At 52.0% G+C, this 17,451-nt stretch overlaps 1 protein-coding gene across 1 annotated transcript; it reads right to left on the reverse strand.

Annotated features, from left to right (window-relative positions):
* Positions 1-3,826: 3,826 nt before the first annotated feature.
* Positions 3,827-8,090, reverse strand: LOC144164389 (uncharacterized). Its single transcript, XM_077694913.1, has 5 exons — positions 7,106-8,090; positions 6,477-6,484; positions 6,154-6,402; positions 5,746-5,913; positions 3,827-3,970 (listed from the first exon to the last, which is right to left on the reverse strand). Exons 1-5 carry the CDS (start codon positions 7,950-7,952, stop codon positions 3,827-3,829), a joined length of 1,416 nt encoding a protein of 471 aa, XP_077551039.1. The 5' UTR covers positions 7,953-8,090.
* Between the last annotated feature and the right edge of the window lie 9,361 nt (positions 8,091-17,451).

Here is a 17,451-nt window from a genome sequence, read left to right on the forward strand (position 1 = left end):
GACACGAAACTGCAGTTCTGATGCACGGAGATAGTTACAATTTTTGTGACATCTTCTTTAGCCATCCGAAGTCTGTCGCTGGAGTCCTCTCCGAAGCTGTCCAGATAAAGAACCTTAACTTGGAGCCAGGCAAAACGACAGGAAGGGTAACCGTTCTGGGCGATCCCTGTTAATGAAGACGATATCCCAACAGACACTTCGCGTTGAACATTCCAAACCGTTCTTAGATAAAACCTGGATCCTCCTTTCTAACTTTTGTGCAATATGAAGTCTGCAGTTTTACGTGAGCTGACTAAAAAACCAGCAGTATACCCCGCGGAATTCGCGATGGCGTAAGGAGGGCACCGAGGTGTTCGAAGTGCGCGCCTTAACATAAAATATTGTTATAAAGCCCTCGGGAATAGAACCCGGAACATTAATGCCATGCCACCGGCCACCTAATCACTGAGCAAGCAAAAAGAACGCGGCCCTTGAGGTGATCGTGTCGTGACGCAGAGCTGTGCAGCATGTGCAGATTGTAATAAATCAGAACCAATAAAGGCTGGTGTAATGGAAACGAACTTTGCGCTACAAGGACGGGACGAGAGAAGAGGAACCATCACAGACTGCGCTGTGTGGTGTGTCTGCGCTGTGTGGTGTGTCCTCCTCTATCGTCTAGTCTTTGTAGCGCAAAGTTTGTTTCCATTATGTCAGACCAACTAGGTGGTCAGGATGCTTTAATAAAGGCTGGTGCTGTGGGATTAGGTATTCCGCTTGTGCATATATGCAACGTTCTGCTTCCTCAAGGAGTGTTCCCGGATAAAATGAATTTCCAAGTGTGACAACTGTACATAAAGAAGGCCCAATGAAAAATATAAATAACTTGGACCGATTTTCACGCTCTGAGTGTATGCGAAAATTCCAGAACGTGTTATAAAAAAGGCAATCAGCGTTGTTGTCATCAAAACAGTATTTTAATACCTGAGAAATTTGGTTTTCGAAAGAAAAAATCCACTGAGGCAGCACTTCTCGAAATAAAAGAACAAATTCCAGAAAAAATCAAGATGAAAGTGCTCACACTAGGCACATTTCTTGATCTAAGAAAAGCATTTGATCTAGTGTTCAACATGGTGTACTTTTACGGAAACTTGGATATTACGGAGTTAAATATCGCATGATGACTCATTAAAAGTTACTCAACGTCCACGTCGCAGTATACTGAAATAAATGACATTATTTGGGGCGCAAAGTACATTATGTATTTGCTCCCCTAATGATTGATGCTCGGTCCAGTTCTGTTTTCTTTGATTTTAGTGATGTTTCATACGTGTAGGGGAGAGAAAAACATTTATTGTACGCAGAAAACACAAACGTGTTCTTCGTTGGTATGCGTATTCAAGACTTCTATAAAAAAGCTAATCATCGGTTGGTAAATTGATGTGTTTGGCTCAGATCAAACGGGCTAGAAATAAATTCTGATAACCAAAATACCTCGCGCTCAGCAGAAAGCGGGACAAATTCCTACAAACCTGATGTTAAACTTAATGACAAGTGTATCTTACAGTCTCAGACAATTTGCCTCCTTGGTGTGACATTTCATGAAAACCTTTCATGGACACCGCACATAGCTTAATTTAGAAAAACACTACTGGTTATGTGAGTGCAGTAAACCGGCTGCGATAGTACTTGCCAATGAGTTTAAACGTCAAGTTTATTCCACGCTTTTTCATTCGCGATTACATTATTGCGTTCTGCTATAGTCTACCACAACGCAAACCTAAACACCCTCATAAGACTTCAAAAACGAGTCATACGAGCTATTGCAAACCTAAATATTCTGCAAGCTGCAAAACCTACTTTAACAAATATGAAATATTACCAGTGTGGCAACGTTACACCCCAAATTATCTCTAGAGGTACTGGCACAGTATATTGTTTATCAAACATTGTTTGAGTTGAATAAACAATTTCATAGAGGCCCGTACGAACTAACAGCGTGCTAGGCAGAGAAGTGCCGTTCTCGCACAGGCTATGGTGATCAAAGGTAAAATGGTAGATTCCTCACCTCCTCGATCAGAACCCTGATATTGTGGATCTCAGTCGATGTGGTATTTCAAACAAAGTATCTAAAGCCATGAAAAAAAGGCTGAGGCAAATAAAAATTACCAGTGACAGCACTTGTTAGCGTTCTATTCTAATTTTTGTCACTCAACTGTTCTTGAACGATGTGACATTGAGATTTATTTGTATCGTGTTTTCTTTGTCCCGAGAACAGATGTCTGTTCATATTTTGTTCTGGCATGGATACGCCAGTCTGCACCTTTTATTGTGGCAAATTTACGTAACACGCATATTCCATATTGTTGTTTTTGTGTTGTTAATATTTATCTTCCATTAGTTGTTGCGCCTTGAGTTCGCGCTGCTCCCTTGATAGTTAGTGTGGCAGGGCCCCATCTGGCAGTTTTCTTTGCCTTTAGCCATGCCATCCAAGACCATCTGCATTGAATTCTGTAAAATAAACGCATAGAACAACACAAATACAACGTGGCTAGCAGCGGCGGGAACCGAAGTGTGAATAAAATTGGAAAGAAAAAGTTGTCTTGGCACGGGGTGCGCCACCCCTACAAAGCAAAACAGGTCAGAAGAAAATTACACCATAAAAAATTGTTTATATAAATGAAGTGCAGAAGAATATATCACCCTACGAATGAAAAGAATATATCACCCTATGAACCTTGAGTTGGGTAGGTAGGTAGGAACAACTTTATTGATGCTGGCAACTGACGGTTTAACGCGTCGTGACGTTGGCGAAGCGTCGACCCGGGGTTATGCCCAAATCTGCAATACCCCAGTTCGGCCCGTTTGTGGCGGGTTGTGAGGCTTGTGATTTTCGAGCGCACCCCAGGCCTTCTGGACGGCCTATATTTGAGTGTCCTTGTCTTTGACTGCACTGCACTTTGAAGTAGGGGCGGGTACGTCCTCGAGGTAGCCTCGGTCGGGAACCTGGTGCAGTCCCAGATGATGTGTCATTGATCCACCAAACCCACTGCACAAACACTGCGCATACCACTCGGATACAGTTCTGGGTGAAGCACGTGTAGCTCTGCCGGGGCGCGGAGTGACCTGGTCTGTATCTGCCTTAAGATGACGTCCTCCTCCCGACTGAGTGCCGGGTGGGGAGGCGGCATTTTCGGTATAGCTAGGTGATAGCACTTGGTAACTATGCTACAACTGGTCATTCGGTCCTTGGTTTCATACCACCACACGGAACTGTCACTCCCGGGGGAGTGGAGGGTAAGCGGTGCCGGTAGCCGCAGCAACGACCACTGCCGCAAAGCCTTCTCGTTGGTATTCCGATGCGTGTACGTACCGGGCGTGCTGGTCTTGGGCGTGTTCCTCGGTGAGGGCCTCGGCCCGCGCCTGCCACCGTTCTTGGTTGTACTCGGGGTGCACGTTCTTCGGGATGGGGTCTACGCGGATGTGGGCCCTCGCCTCCTTGCAGATCTCGGACGGTTGCCGGCTGGTAGCTCGTGGGTTGTAACCTAGAGACACCAGGATACTGCGGCCCGTCTTGGTGGCAGAGAGGCACTCCATTTGCGCGGTGAGCTGCGCCTCGGCTATTTCCTCTAGGGTGTTATGGACGCCGAGCTGCAAGACCCGAGCCGTACTCATGGCGTCCATTAAGCCCAGAGCTGTCTTGTAAGCCCGTCTGATCAGCGTGTTGATCTTGGTCCTGTCGGTGACGTGCAGTTGAGGTAGGATGCAATATATGCGATGTGCTGGTAATAAAGGACTGGACGAGACAAACGGGGCTGTCTTCACGCATGGCCGCCCGTCGCGTCGAGACTCAGTGTATAAGCCGGATGGCGTCCATTGCCTTGGTGCTATGCTTGTTGATGGTCTCGTCGTTGCGGCCTCTCTTGTTTAGCAGCAGGCCCAGGACCCTGATTTTGGAAACTTCGGGAATGTGTTGCCCGGATGCAGTCATGACCTTGATGCAATCGCACTCTCGATATCAAATCTTGCAAATCACCCTATGATAGGAATAGAGACACCATGGAGTTGAATGTCTGGATCCGGCCGAACGCCACGCCTTTTGGAAAACAAAACACAAGTGAACTTTCCTGGATTAAATTTAAAACTGTTGCTATCTGCCCAGCCGGCAAGCTTGTTCACAGCAAGCTGGACTTGCCGCTCGCAGATAGACAAGTTACACCATTTGAAAGAGAGTTGGACGTCGTCTACATAAATTGAACATGAAATCGATGGTGGTAGCGCGTTCCGAAGAGAATTCATTTTCACAATAAAAAGGGTGCAACTTAAAACTCCACCTTGCGGCACGCCGTTTTACTGCACATGAACCCTAGTGAGTGCAGTTCCAACTCGCACACGAAATGTTCTTTGAGACAAGTAACTGGCAAGTGTGTTCATCATGTTACCGGTTATGCCGAAGGACTTGAGGTCGCAGAGAATGCCATACCGCCACGCGGTATCGTAAGATTTTTCCAGATCAAAGAATACCGTCATACAATATTGTTTGTGGAGGAAAGCATCCTTTATATAGGACTCGAGCGCGACGAGCTGGTCGTTGGTGGACCGCCCCGCCCTGAAGCCTGCTTGGCAGCTCTTCAGAATACCATTGTACTCAAGAAAGTACACGAATCTTCTGTTTATCATCTTCTCGAGGAGCTTGCACAGGCAGCTTGTGAGGGCGATGGCCCGATAGCTAGCGGGAGAGGAAGGGTCCTTTTCTTCCTTCAGGAAAGCCACCACTATGGCCTCCCTCCAAGAGCGAGGAATGTGCCCCGACAGCCATATGTTGTGGTAGAGATTGTAGGTAGTTCTGCCTACCGAGGGGGGTTCAGGCAACGGCCTCGTCAAAACATCACGCACAGAACAGTGCAAGAGGAACAATTGCGCTTTACTCAAGCAGTGGAAAATGAAATATAAATGGAACAGGGGATACAATCAACCAAGCACATAACAAAAGCACTTCAGGGTCCCAGGGCTTACGGTAAGGCGGGACGAACGGCGGGCCTTGCTGACGTGCGTCTTCTTCGAGGTGGCTGACGGCGGTGGCTTCTCTCTTGTGACCGGCGGCGCTCCCGGCCGGAAACTCCCCCCGCTACCAAGCACCGCTGCCCTTATCTAGCGTGCCCAAAGATGTGCCACGCCCCCCCTCCATCGCACAGTCTTTCTGCCGTGTGTTCCCAGATGGCCGGAGAGGTGGCGCGCGGCAGTTTGAAACGGCCTAACGTGGGCGCTCACAGGGGAGAATCCCCACACTTCCCCCCCCCCTTGGGAAAAAAAACGTTCTTGGTTCTTTCCTACACGAAGAGAGAGAAAAAAAAATAAACGAAAGAAAAGGGAGGAAAAAAAATGTCCGAGACTCGTTTACACACAGTCCTCGGAGTCCAGGATGGCGTCCATTGCTTGGCGCCGCTGGTCTGGGCGCAACCGCCGCAACATTGCGAAGGCTTCTTCCAGGGCGTCCTGGCTGTTGTTGCCCTCCGGGCGGTTGGCGCGCAAGGCTCTTGAACGCTCTCTGTGGAGAGCCCCGGCACGGTGGTGACGTCAGCTAATTTTCGGCACTTGGCACACTTCACACAGCGCAGCCAGTTCTTCCTGAATGTATACCGGCCGTGGTTCTACCGGGTGACGTTCTGCGATTGTGAGCCCCTGAAAGGGGGCCGGGACGGAGGTACGCGGCGTGCCGACGAGCACTTGAGGCTGGTCGGACCACTCGAGACGAGAGTGCCAGCCCACCGGGTGGCCCGAAGGTGACAGCACCGTCCACGTGGCCACCTCTTCCGTAGGTCGTGCTGGACGGTACGGTGGCGGGAACGGGCGGCGCAGTGAACCCTGGGGCGGGGCCGAGCGTTCGGGTTGCCGACGGTGGTAGGGGTAGGCCCGACTGCTGTTCCGAGACATCTTCTGCAGGCAAAAGCAAAGAAAACACAAATGAGCCAGTAGTTAGTGACGCATGCGCAGATTGTATCGTGGTGACGGGGAATACTGATGTGTCGCGCGCTTTCCGCGGCAGTCTTCTCGCTGATTCCCGTTGGCTGTATCCTCGCGCGAAAAATACCGCTTTAGTTCGGACACGTGCACCGGACCGTACGATGCACCTGTGGAAGAGTTTTTCAGCACATACGACAGGTTAGACTTACCCACCACGGTGTACGGGCCATCCCACCTGTGTGCAAGTGAGACGGTGAAGCCCTTCGACGCATCACTAAGTGGATGTGTTCGCTTCAACACAAGGTCACCCATGGAAAATTGTACGTCCCGTCGGCGCTTGTCGTACTGGGACGTCTGGTCGAGTCGGGAGATGTCGAGATGTTCGCGGGCCTCCCGGACGGACTCTGTTAGTCGCTTGCGAAGGTCAGCCGCGAATGTCGCGGGGGATTTATCAGTGCGATTCTGCGTGGGTTGGAGCGAACTGTCGAGAGGAAACTTGAGGTCTCTGCCAAAATTCAGTTGCGCTGCCGTGAAACCGGTAGATCTGTTAATCGTTGTCCGCGTTGCGAAGCCCATCTCGGAAAGCTTGTCCCAGTCCTTGTGACGGCCAGTGTGAGCAATGAGCATCGATTTAAGGTTTCGGTTGACCCGTTCCGTAATGTTCGCTTGCGGGTGGTAAGCCGAGGTGCGGGTGTGACGTATTCCCAAGGCGTGGCAAGAATCTCGGAAAACCTTACTGGTGAAATACGTCGCGTTGTCCGTGATTACTGCGAGGTAAAACCAAACCTCGTGAACACTTCCAGGAGGCATTCCCACACCTTTTGAGAGGTTAGCTTCAGCAAAGGAAACAACTCGACCCACTTTGAGAAGTGGTCTGTAATTACCAACAAGAACTGGTTGCCTCGAGGACTTCGAGGAAACGGCCCCATCACGTCGTATGCAACGATTTACCACGGCGAGGTTCTATGGACGGATGTCATTGTTCCAAGCGGCAGGCCTCCACGTGGTTTGGTCTTCTGGCATATGGGGCAGGAGCGAGCGTACCGAAGTACATCTTGTCGCATTCCCGGCCAAGTTGCTGTGCGACATAACTTTTCATAGGTTTTTTGCCCAGACGAGTGACCCGCCAGAGCGGAGTCATGGTAGTAGCCGATGAACAACTTACGCAACTTGCGGGGAACGACAACTCGGAAAGGAGTTTGTGTTGAGTCGTCGTCTGCCTGGGGAATGTATCGCAGCAGAATACCCTGATTTCCAAGCAAGTAGCTGTCAACCTCGTCGTTCCGGGAAGCTTCTGGAGAGTCTGTTGTCGAGAGCTTGTCGATGACTTTGCGACATAGACCATCGCTCCGCTGTGCCGCAACCAAGTCCTGCTGGCTCACCAACGATCCCCAACGGTCGTTCGTGGGGGCCTGCACTGCTGCAACCACCATACTTTCTTCGTTTTCCACCTGTGTATCAGTAAAAAAGGGAGCGCGTGACAGCGCGTCAGCAACTGTATTAGTGGTGCCTTTCTTGTAATCGATGGAGTAGTCATAACGTTGCAGCGCGAGCGCCCAACGAGCGAGTCGTCCTGCTGGGTTTTGAAGCCTCTGAAGCCAGGAGAGAGCTTGGTGGTCAGTCTGAATGGTGAAGCATGCTCCGTCTAGAAACATGTCAAATTTTTTCAGCGCGAACACAATCGCTAGGCATTCCTTTTCGGTGACGGAATAATTGCGTTCGGCTGGCGTCAGAGTGTGACTGGCGAAAGCCACTGGTCTCAACACTTGATCCCACTCTTGCAGAAGTACCGCCCCCAAGCCGAATTCACTGGCGTCTGTTTGTACCACAAACGGCTTGTTTAGGTCAGGGAGTTGCAAAGACGCATTTTCTGCCAATGCTGTCAGCAAGGTTTGAAAAGCGGTCTGTTGTTCGGACGCCCAACACCACTTCTTGCCTTTGCGAAGTAGTTCATTGAGCGGTACAGAGATGTTCGCGCACTGGGGAATGAACTGGCGATAAAACGCAATCATGCCAAGAAACCGTTGCAAGCTTTTGACGTCGCTCGGCGGCGGGTATTGGAGTATGGCTTGCAGTTTCTCTGGATTTGGTCGCAGAACGCCCTTGTCAACAACAAATCCGAGTAAGTTGATTTTTTCCCCGGCCAGCTGTACTTTGCCGGAATGTATAGTCAGCCCGGCTGCGGGCATGCGCTGTAGCACTATCTGGAAATGTTCCACATGTTCCTCGAACGAGCGTGAAAAGACAGTGACGTCGTCGAGATAACACAAAGCGAATTCGTGTTTCGCGTCACCCAGAACAATGTCCATCATCCTTTGATATGAACTGGGGCTATTGCTTAGACCGAAAGGCATACGCATGAATTCAAACAACCCTCGGTGACATGTAAACGCGGTCTTCGGTACATCGTCTGGGTGCATTTCTATTTGTAAATAGCCACGTGAACAATCCAAGGTCGTGAAATACTTCGCGCCTGCCACGGCATACGTTATTTCGGTCACCGACGGGAACGGATAGGCATCTCGTTCCGTCATGGCATTCAGTTTTCGGTAGTCGACACAGACTCGCATAGATCCATCTTTCTTACCGACTGGGACGACGGGGAACGCACAAGGACTCTTTGATGGACGAATGACGCCGGTGTCGAGCATCTCGTCCAATGCTTGGTCGAAAAGCGCTCTCTCGGGGGCGTTCATTGGTCTTCGGCTGCATCGCCATGGTTTTGCGTTCCCAGTGTCGATGCGATGCTGCAAGACATCCGTTTTTCCTGGTTTTTCCGTGAACATGTCCGCATACTGGCGCAGGAGGTCTTCGAGCTGTTTGCGCTGAGACGACGTTCCTTTGAAATTCTGCAGCTCCTGTAACAGGTCTGCCGGCGGGCTTTCAGTCGACAAAGCAGCGCGAGACCTGCAGGGTAACGGGGGGCCCGCCGAGGTCTCAAACGGGAAAAAACCTGGGTCGTCGCCAAGGTAGTACCCGCCAGCTCTGATGTCCAACCGCATAGCAACATCGGCGATAAAATCTGTGCCTAGGATCATGGCAACCGACAAGCCCTTGAGATACAAAAACCTTTGTCTCTTAGCGCGGTAGCTAACCGATATGCGTAACCGAACAGCGTTTGTGCTCTCCGCGACCGCGCTCGACGCCATCCTAAGCATAACTCCGGTATGGCGAAATTTTACCCGCTTTGCCTTGCAGTGTTCGAAAAGCATATCGCCGATAAGGGAAACTGTGGAACCGTTATCAAGGAGTGCAGTTACGATCTTGCCGAGCACTTTGACACGAATGGTTGGTGACACTAGCTTGGGGGGATACTGCATGCGATCCACCGAAGGCACAAGAAACGATTTACCAGGTGTGTTGGCCCGCTGCGACTCGCTGCCTGGCTTCAGCGACGCCGGGACGTGAAGTTTCCCGAACGCGGAAATCTGTCCTCGGTGGCGGGCCCCTGCTGACGGGCCTGGTTGCGTCCGTACCACATTCGTCCGCCGGATGGCTCGTCTTCGTGTGGGACCGGGCGGCCCACGGCCCCGTAGCCCACGTTGCCCGCGTTGGCTGCGATACCGTAGCCCACGTTGCCCACGTTGGCTGCGATACCCTAGCCCGCGTTGGCTGGAGTGCGGTCACGGTATCGGTTCTGCGGCCGCCTTCTTGGTGCAAATTCGCCCGGATCCAAAGCCCGGTGTGTCGCGGACTGCGGCGCCCACGACTGGAAAGCGCCAGGCCCGTTCCAGGCACAGCTGGGCTCCAAGGATTGGCTCGGCGTTGGCGGTGGTGCATACTGCAATTTGGCGAGCAGGCACTCCTGAATAGCGCGCGCGTTCGAAGCAACTGCATTCAAATCCGCGTACGTTTGAGCATACAAATACGGCTGGAACCGAGGATGGCACTGCCGTAACACACGGGCAACTTGCTCAGCTGAAGTAGTCTCTGGGGCCGCTCTCCTGTATAGTTCCTGCATAGCGCGTACATACTCTAACAGGCTTTCGTTAGGGTGTTGCGTCCTGAGATCTAACTCACGGAGAATGCGAGTCTCGTATCCAGGCGGAAGGAACTCAGTCCGAAAGCTTACCACAAAGGTGGCCCACGACGCAAACGGGGACTGCAGGCGCCACCAGCAGGCTGCAGGCCCTTGGAAAACCAGTGGCAATACCCTGGTTAGCATATGAGTGTCCGACGCTCCGACGGCGGCCTTGTAGACATCGAGCTTGTCAAGGAAATCCGCGACGGACAGACGGTCGTCATAGCCGCGGTAGGTTGAGATGTCAGGCTGAAGACGGGGCGCCGGGTCTTGTAGAGTGCCCAGGTGTTGCGTAAGAGCTTGACATAAGCCGGCCACTGTGGTGAGAGCTTCGCTGAAGGCGGTGTCGGGGGCCGTGGCCCCGACGACTGTTCCCGAACGAAGTTCCTTTCCGTCGGCAGCGGACTTCATTGCTGGACGCCAACGAAACTCCGAGAACCAACGAACTCGGGCGAAGGAGCTACAAAGATGCCACCGTATAAATCGAGCACGCACCAGCACAAAGTCAACTGCGGTAAATGAGTTGCGGCGCTCGCCGGAAAACTGGACATTCGGTGCCGCGGAAAAGAAAGCTGGGTAGTGCGCAGGCTCGTTGAAAAGAAATGAAGTCGGGCGTAAGAGCAACAACATTATACCCGGCTTTCAGCAGCAAATACATTTCGCTAAGCTGAAGTGCTAAGTTCCAGAAACAGCTGCCGCTTGCAAACAAATGCACGAAAGTTTTAGTCGCAATTTGCTCCTGTGCGTAAGCGTCTTGCTGACAAAGGACTGTGCTAGCCTAAATACACGTTGGGCGCCACTGTAGGTAGTTCTGCCTACCGAGGGGGGTTCAGGCAACGGCCTCGTCAAAACATCACGCACAGAACAGTGCAAGAGGAACAATTGCGCTTTACTCAAGCAGCGGAAAATGAAATATAAATGGAACAGGGGATACAATCAACCAAGCACATAACAAAAGCACTTCAGGGTCCCAGGGCTTACGGTAAGGCGGGACGAACGGCGGGCCTTGCTGACGTGTGTCTTCTTCGAGGTGGCTGATGGTGGTGGCTTCTCTCTTGTGACCGGCGGCGCTCCCGGCCGGCAACTCCCCCCGCTACCAAGCACCGCTGCCCTTATCTAGCGTGCCCAAAGATGTGCCACGCCCCCCCTCCATCGCACAGTCTTTCTGCCGTGTGTTCCCAGATGGCAGGAGAGGTGGCGCGCGGCAGTTTGAAACGGCCTAACGTGGGCGCTCACAGGGGAGAATCCCCACAAGATGTAGGAGTGTTTCAAGAGTGTCTGGGTGTAGGTGTTGTATCGTCGTGAAGGTGATTTGGTCTTCACCTGTAGCTGAAGGCTTACATGTGCTCAGAGCAACCTTCAGCTCATAAATTGAAAAAGGTGAATTGTAAGAAGTGTGCGACTTGTTGTTATCACGCAGGGACTTCTTTTCTATAGATGTTTTGTGTTTCATGAAAGTGTTTGTGTAGTGTGCTGAACTGGACACGTGTTCGAAGTGCTGTGCAAGTGTGTTAGCCTGGTCTTCCAGTGTGTCCCCTGTTGTACTAGCCAGGGGCAGGCTGTGTGTCTGTTGTCTATTTAGTTTTCGTATTCGTGTCCAGACTTCGTGTGTGTCTGTGTAAGAGTTTATGGATGTCAAGAAGGTGTCCCAACTCTCTCGTTTTGCCTCACGGCGCACACGTTTTCCTAACGCCTTGCCCCATTTTAACAAAATAAGGTTACCCGACGTGGGGTACGACAGAGGATACCCTACGCCTTGTTCTGGGCCTCTCGCGCCCGCCTACAGTCCTCATTCCACCACGGCCTCCTCTGGTTGCGCGGGGTACCAGAGGCGTGGGGAACGGACTTTTCGGCGGCGTCGAGGATGTGCGCCGTGAGCAGTTGGGTAGCTTCTTCAACGTGTAGGTGTCTTATGGATGTGTGGGGCAGTTTGGATGTCTCTGTAAATGTATTCCAGTTAGCTCTTGCTTCGTTGAACCTGTTGTGGGAAGATGGACTGCATGGTCCTTTACCTTTTTATGTTAGTTAGGTGGGGAAGTGTTCACTGCCATATGGGTCAGTGCCCACACCCCACTCAAGACATGGAAAGAGAATTGCCGAACCAATAGCCAAGTCAAGATTTGAGTATGTATTGTGTCCAATGTTATGGTATGTAGGCTGTTTGTTGTTGAAAAGGCAAGATCCAGACGATGTAAAAAACTTCTCTATCAGGCGACCTCGGGCACCCGTGCGAGAAGAGCCCCAAAGAGAATTGTGTGCATTGAAGTCGCCTGTTAGGATGTATAGTACAGGAAGCTAGTCGACCAGCGCCTCAAAGTCAGAGCTCAGAAGTGCAAGATCAGGAGAGATGTAGATGGAGCATACCGTTATCAACCTATTAAATATTATTGTGCGGACGGCTACAGCCTAAAGGACGGTGTTCAAGGTGACAGGGTGGCCTGCTAAGGATTTGCGGGCGATTATGGCCACACCGCCAGAAGAATGTGTGCAGCCACCCCTGTTTTTCCTGTATACCAGGTAACTATTCAAGAAATTTGTGTTTGCAATTCAGATGTGTTTCCTGGACACGCATTAAACTTGGTTGGTTGGCATGGAGAATCTCATGCACGTCGTCAAGGTGATTCAGAAGGCCTCTGCAGTTCCATTGTATTATGTTTGCTCTTCCCATTATGATGTGTTCGGAGCTACTGGAGTGTGACTATTTATGTAGGGTCTTTCGGGGCTTGGACTCTTGGAAGGGGTTTTCTGGCCTTCTCTACTGACCTGGACGTCGCAGCCCGTTCCTTCCGCTGCGATGAAAGCCGGAAGGGCTCGACGTCCATGTCGTCATCTGAAGGCAAGGGGGTGCCCAGCGGACTGGGCCCCCTTGACGTGGTACCCTTTCGGTTGTTCTTTGCCTGCGCTGCCAGTGCCGAAGGTGCGGGGAGCACCACAGATGGCACAGGCAGTGAGGCGGGAAGGGGGTCGCTGCGACTGCCTCCGTCTCCATCTCCTCCGTGCCCTTGTGTTCTTTGGGCCGGTGGGGAGGAAGCAGTGGATGCAGCAGCATCCCCAACAGACGTTGTTGCAACCACAGCCGCTGCTGGGTGAGCGGCTGCTGGGCTGTGCAGAGGCTGGTTGGGCTGCCTGGGGCAACCCTGGGGGGGGGGCGGGGCCGAGACCAAGTCCGACTTGCGGTACTGGGTCCCCGCCGAAACCAAATGCCGCTCCGCCCCCCGGCGAGCTGCGTCGGCGTACCTGCCAAGAGGGAAGGAGGCGAACCTCTTACGGGCCTCGGGGAAGGTGATGTTCTCGTTTTCTTTTAAGGCAATCATCTGTTTCTCTTGTTTAAACTTATCACAACTTCTGGACTAAGAAGCATGCGGTCTCTGGCAGTTCGGACAGGTGAAGTGCTCAGATTCACAATTATCGGTTGGATGATCTTGTGCTGCACATTTGGCGCAAGTCAGTTTCCCACGACAAGAGCTTGTGCCTTGGCCAAACCGCTGACACTTATAGCAGCGGCGTGGATTCGGCACGTAGGGTCGGACCGGACATCTAACGAAGCCTGCGTTGACCGACTCAGGAAGTGTTGAGCGGTCAAACATCAAGATGATGCGTTTGGTAGGAATGATTTGATCGTTTCGGCGTATGGTTATTCGCCTCACTGCCGTCACGCCCTGATCATGGAGGCCCTTGAGCAGATTGGCTTCAGTTTCACTTATAAGATCTGGATCAGAGATCACGCCTTGGCAGCTATTAAGACTGCGATGAGGCGTGATCTTGATGTCAACATTGACAATGCGCGTTTGTGAAAGGAGGTTTGCGTACTGCTGTTTGTTGTCTACCTAAATCAAAAGTTCTCCCGTTTTCAGTTTCTTAGCCTTGTACGACTTTTCGACAATGCTTTCAAGATACTTGGAGATTAGAAACACCGACTAGGAAGTGATTGGTTTTGTCTTGTCAAGAGATTCCATGATCAGAAAGCGCGAGAAATTATCGGGCTTTGGTACCGAGATTGATTGCAACGGAGGAAAAGATACTTCGGAGCGGCCCCTTTTCGGGGGCCGATCATGTCTGGGAGGGGGGTTTGAAAATGTCATATGATACATTGGAAAGCAGGGATTCTGGGGTACTTTCTCCTTTGACCTTACCCTGGTAGTCAAAGAGGTCCCGGAGCTCCCTGCCTGGTAGACAGGCATGGAGCCCATCGGCCGGAGCTTTACCAAGGCTCCGACGGCCACCGTTCACGGCATCTTATCATTCAACTTTCAACTTGTAGCCACGGTAGGTGACAGCTAAAGTATGGGGTGCTCGGGGTACGCGGTGTCGCCACTCACCGTCACCAAGATTGCTCAAGGTACCCCGTGCGGGGTACATGCCCCGTTTTTCCGTTATCCCATAACGCATTTGCTGTCTATTCTAACGATCTCAAAACAGTTTAAAGTGTTTTGAATATTTGCAGCTTTTCCGCTATCCACTGAGCAATGCCGTCGTTTTTTCCTTTGACTCGCACCGCAATCTCATTTCAAATACAGGTGGAGCTAAGGCTAACATAGGCAAGAAATGAAATTACTTTTGTCGTTTTTTGCCAAAAAGATAGCTTCTTCCGCTATTTATTGAACGTCGAAAGGTCAGAATGATTTCTTGTGCTAAGAAAAGTTTGAAGAAATTGTGCTTGCGTTTGATCATTTTTTTATGTTGTCGTCGCCCCAAATGGTTTGTTAGCTTTGTTTTAAATTTTACGCTGATGTACAGAGAACAGGCACTGTAATAGTTACAAACAATTGACAAAAATCTTCTGTAAGTACTTTCACCGCAAAGGAACTGGCAGTCGTTGTTTATCACGCACGGTGGAAATAATTTTATTCATGTTCTTAAAAAAAGATTTGAACCTAATTCTAGGGTAGCCACGTTCTCTTGCTGGTACGCTACTGGAATAAAGAACAAAAATTGGCGAGTAAGCGCTACGGTCACAGCTTATCGTACCAGCGAAGTGAACTTCGTTGTTTGACTAACGGTAAAAAGATCAAGAACTGATTGGACAGACTCTCTTACACAGGAAGGCGCTGAAATGTCTTTCGGAAGTAAGCACGAACATATTGTTGAGGAACTGGGCCCCAGGCCATGGCACCGGTCAGAACGCTATTTATTCCACTTCTCCCTCTCTAACCGATGATGGTGATAATGTCCTATACAAGCTCGTCTTGGTCTTTCCTCAAAATCCTCCCGCCCGCGACAATGACTCATACTCACACACACACATGCACGGAACACGCGCAGGAAATAGTACAAAAATAAATAACAGCCAGTTCAGCCTCATCGTTGTGATTCGTTGAGCCATCGGTCTCCGGCCATGAGTTGCTTCCTTTTCCACCGGTGCTTTGAGGAGTGATGTAGCTTCCTTGTACCAGTTTTGTTGAGCCCTGGCAAGGAAAGTCCAACAACCATCGTTTCCAGGGTAGGAGCTAGATAGCGGGCGATCATGGGTCGAGGTTCTTTGCAATGCCGGATTGATTGGGATCCCTCGTGATTCAGAGGCCGTTTTCGTCGGTAAGAGTGCTTAGTAGTTTTAAACACTTGGTGTAGCTTGCTCTTGCAAGCTTCCTTTACGGCTGCGGGCTCCTCTTCGCCATACTCAGTGAACATTGTGGCGTGGCTGATGGCGAGGGAGCACTGGTGAGCAAGCCGGTGTGCTGGCCCCGGTGCGTTGGTAACCGTCCTGTTCTCCCGGTTCGCCGTAGCCGCCAGGATCGTAGGGGAACTCACCCTGCTCGGGCTGTAGCCTCAGACTGACGAACCCAGTCCTGTGCCCGCGGGAGGCACGCACGTAGCCATTTCCGGGCGGCAGGGATGGTAGCTGCCCGCACGTGACCGCTCGTCGTGTGCACACATCGCGATCGTGAACTGCGACCCCATGCCTCAGGAGCGATGATCGTGGCAGCGCATGGTTTGGCTTCCTGGAGCTTCCTAGGGGGCCACCAAGCGTGGCAGTTGAAGCTCCCCGGTTGCCGTTCACGATCTCGCCGCAACCAGGGTCACCTGACGGTTCGTGCGATCCAACTCGAAAGGCCGGTGCGCCGATCAGAGTCGGGGATTCCAGGAAGTGCTGATTCCAGCGGAGATGCCACCGAAGAAGCCAGCGCCGGGAGCAACACGGCCATCGTCGTACAAGTGGGAACGACATGCGCTTGCGACACTTAACAACCACGTGCTCTCTCAGCAAGAAACCCCGACGAGCGGCAGCGATGTCTGAAGCGTCGAGGAGCATCACGCTGGACGGCTCCGCATCACCGTACATCGTGGTCGTGGGGTCCTTGGAGAGGTCGGTTCCGTGGCCGTCCTGGACGACGACGCAGCCACCGCTGGTCAGGCGGCTGGGTGCACCCAGTTGTGCTTCAATAGAATCGGTCGTGCTCTCAGCTGGTTTCTCTGGAGTATCAGACTCGTCGGCAGCTGTGAGGACGTTCCGACGGTGAGAAACGCACGGCTCACACGCCGCGGGAACGTTCGCCACCTTGTCTGCCTCCGCGGTCATCCCGCTGTCACCGGAGGGCGCCGCGGTCTTGCCGTGCCTGATGACGGCGGAGTAATCGCTGGGCGCTCCGGTGCTCCGAGCAGCAATTGGCGGAGGAACAGCGGAGGGTCTGGCGAAGCACACCAGTGTACGGATCGTGACGACCTTTTCGTGTTACTCGTAGCTATCGAATAAATCGGCCTCAAGGTCGTCCAAATCAATGGTCTCCTCATATATGCGCTTATCAAGGGACTCCGGGTACCTGCTGTCGACGGCGTGCAGGTGCGAGCGGATCTGGCCGGTCGATGAGAGGGGATGGTGAAGTTGCAATTGAATGGCAGCTACGCCCCTTGTGACGGCTTCCCTCACAGTGTCACGGTGGCGGCGAAGCTCCTCTATGGCAGACCGCGCGAATGCAGGCGACGGGATGTCCTAGACACGAGCCCGAGCGGCAGACAGCGTTCGATGACGAGGCTCGCAGAATTGGGTAGCTTCCAGGGGACCCCAGGCCTAGCGTCCTCGAAGACTGCGCCGCATCAGGTCAGGTCTGCTCTTGGGTTGTCTCCGGGTTCAGTGTGGGTGGAGTGGAGCGTCGAGCAGCCGGCCATGGCGGGCGCTGCCCAAGGGCAAGGCCTCCGAGATGAAGGGATGACAAAGTATCCCAACCAAGAGTTTCCCAGGCCTTGCAAGCCTTGAAGGTGCGCTGCGCCGTCATGTAGTCCACTGGGCCGTTCCTCCCGGGTTTCACGGCACCAAATGTTGAGTAACTGGGCCCTGGGCCATGGCACCGCTCCGAACGCTATTTATTCCACTTCGCGGTATACAACAGTGTAATTGGTGCTAGCATTTAAAAGACACAATACCTCATCCGCCTGAGTCGCGCGTTTATGCCGTTGTTGCAATCCTCAAGGCAAACGCTTTTTATAGTGTCCGTTACCCCTATCACAAATTCTCAATATAGTGAGAAATTAATAATTCTATTCATCCAAAATTA

Source organism: Haemaphysalis longicornis, unplaced genomic scaffold (genome assembly GCF_048455015.1).
Source record: "Haemaphysalis longicornis isolate Haplotype H1 unplaced genomic scaffold, Haemaphysalis longicornis Haplotype H1 scaffold_13, whole genome shotgun sequence".
In the NCBI taxonomy this organism is placed as follows: domain Eukaryota; kingdom Metazoa; phylum Arthropoda; class Arachnida; order Ixodida; family Ixodidae; genus Haemaphysalis; species Haemaphysalis longicornis.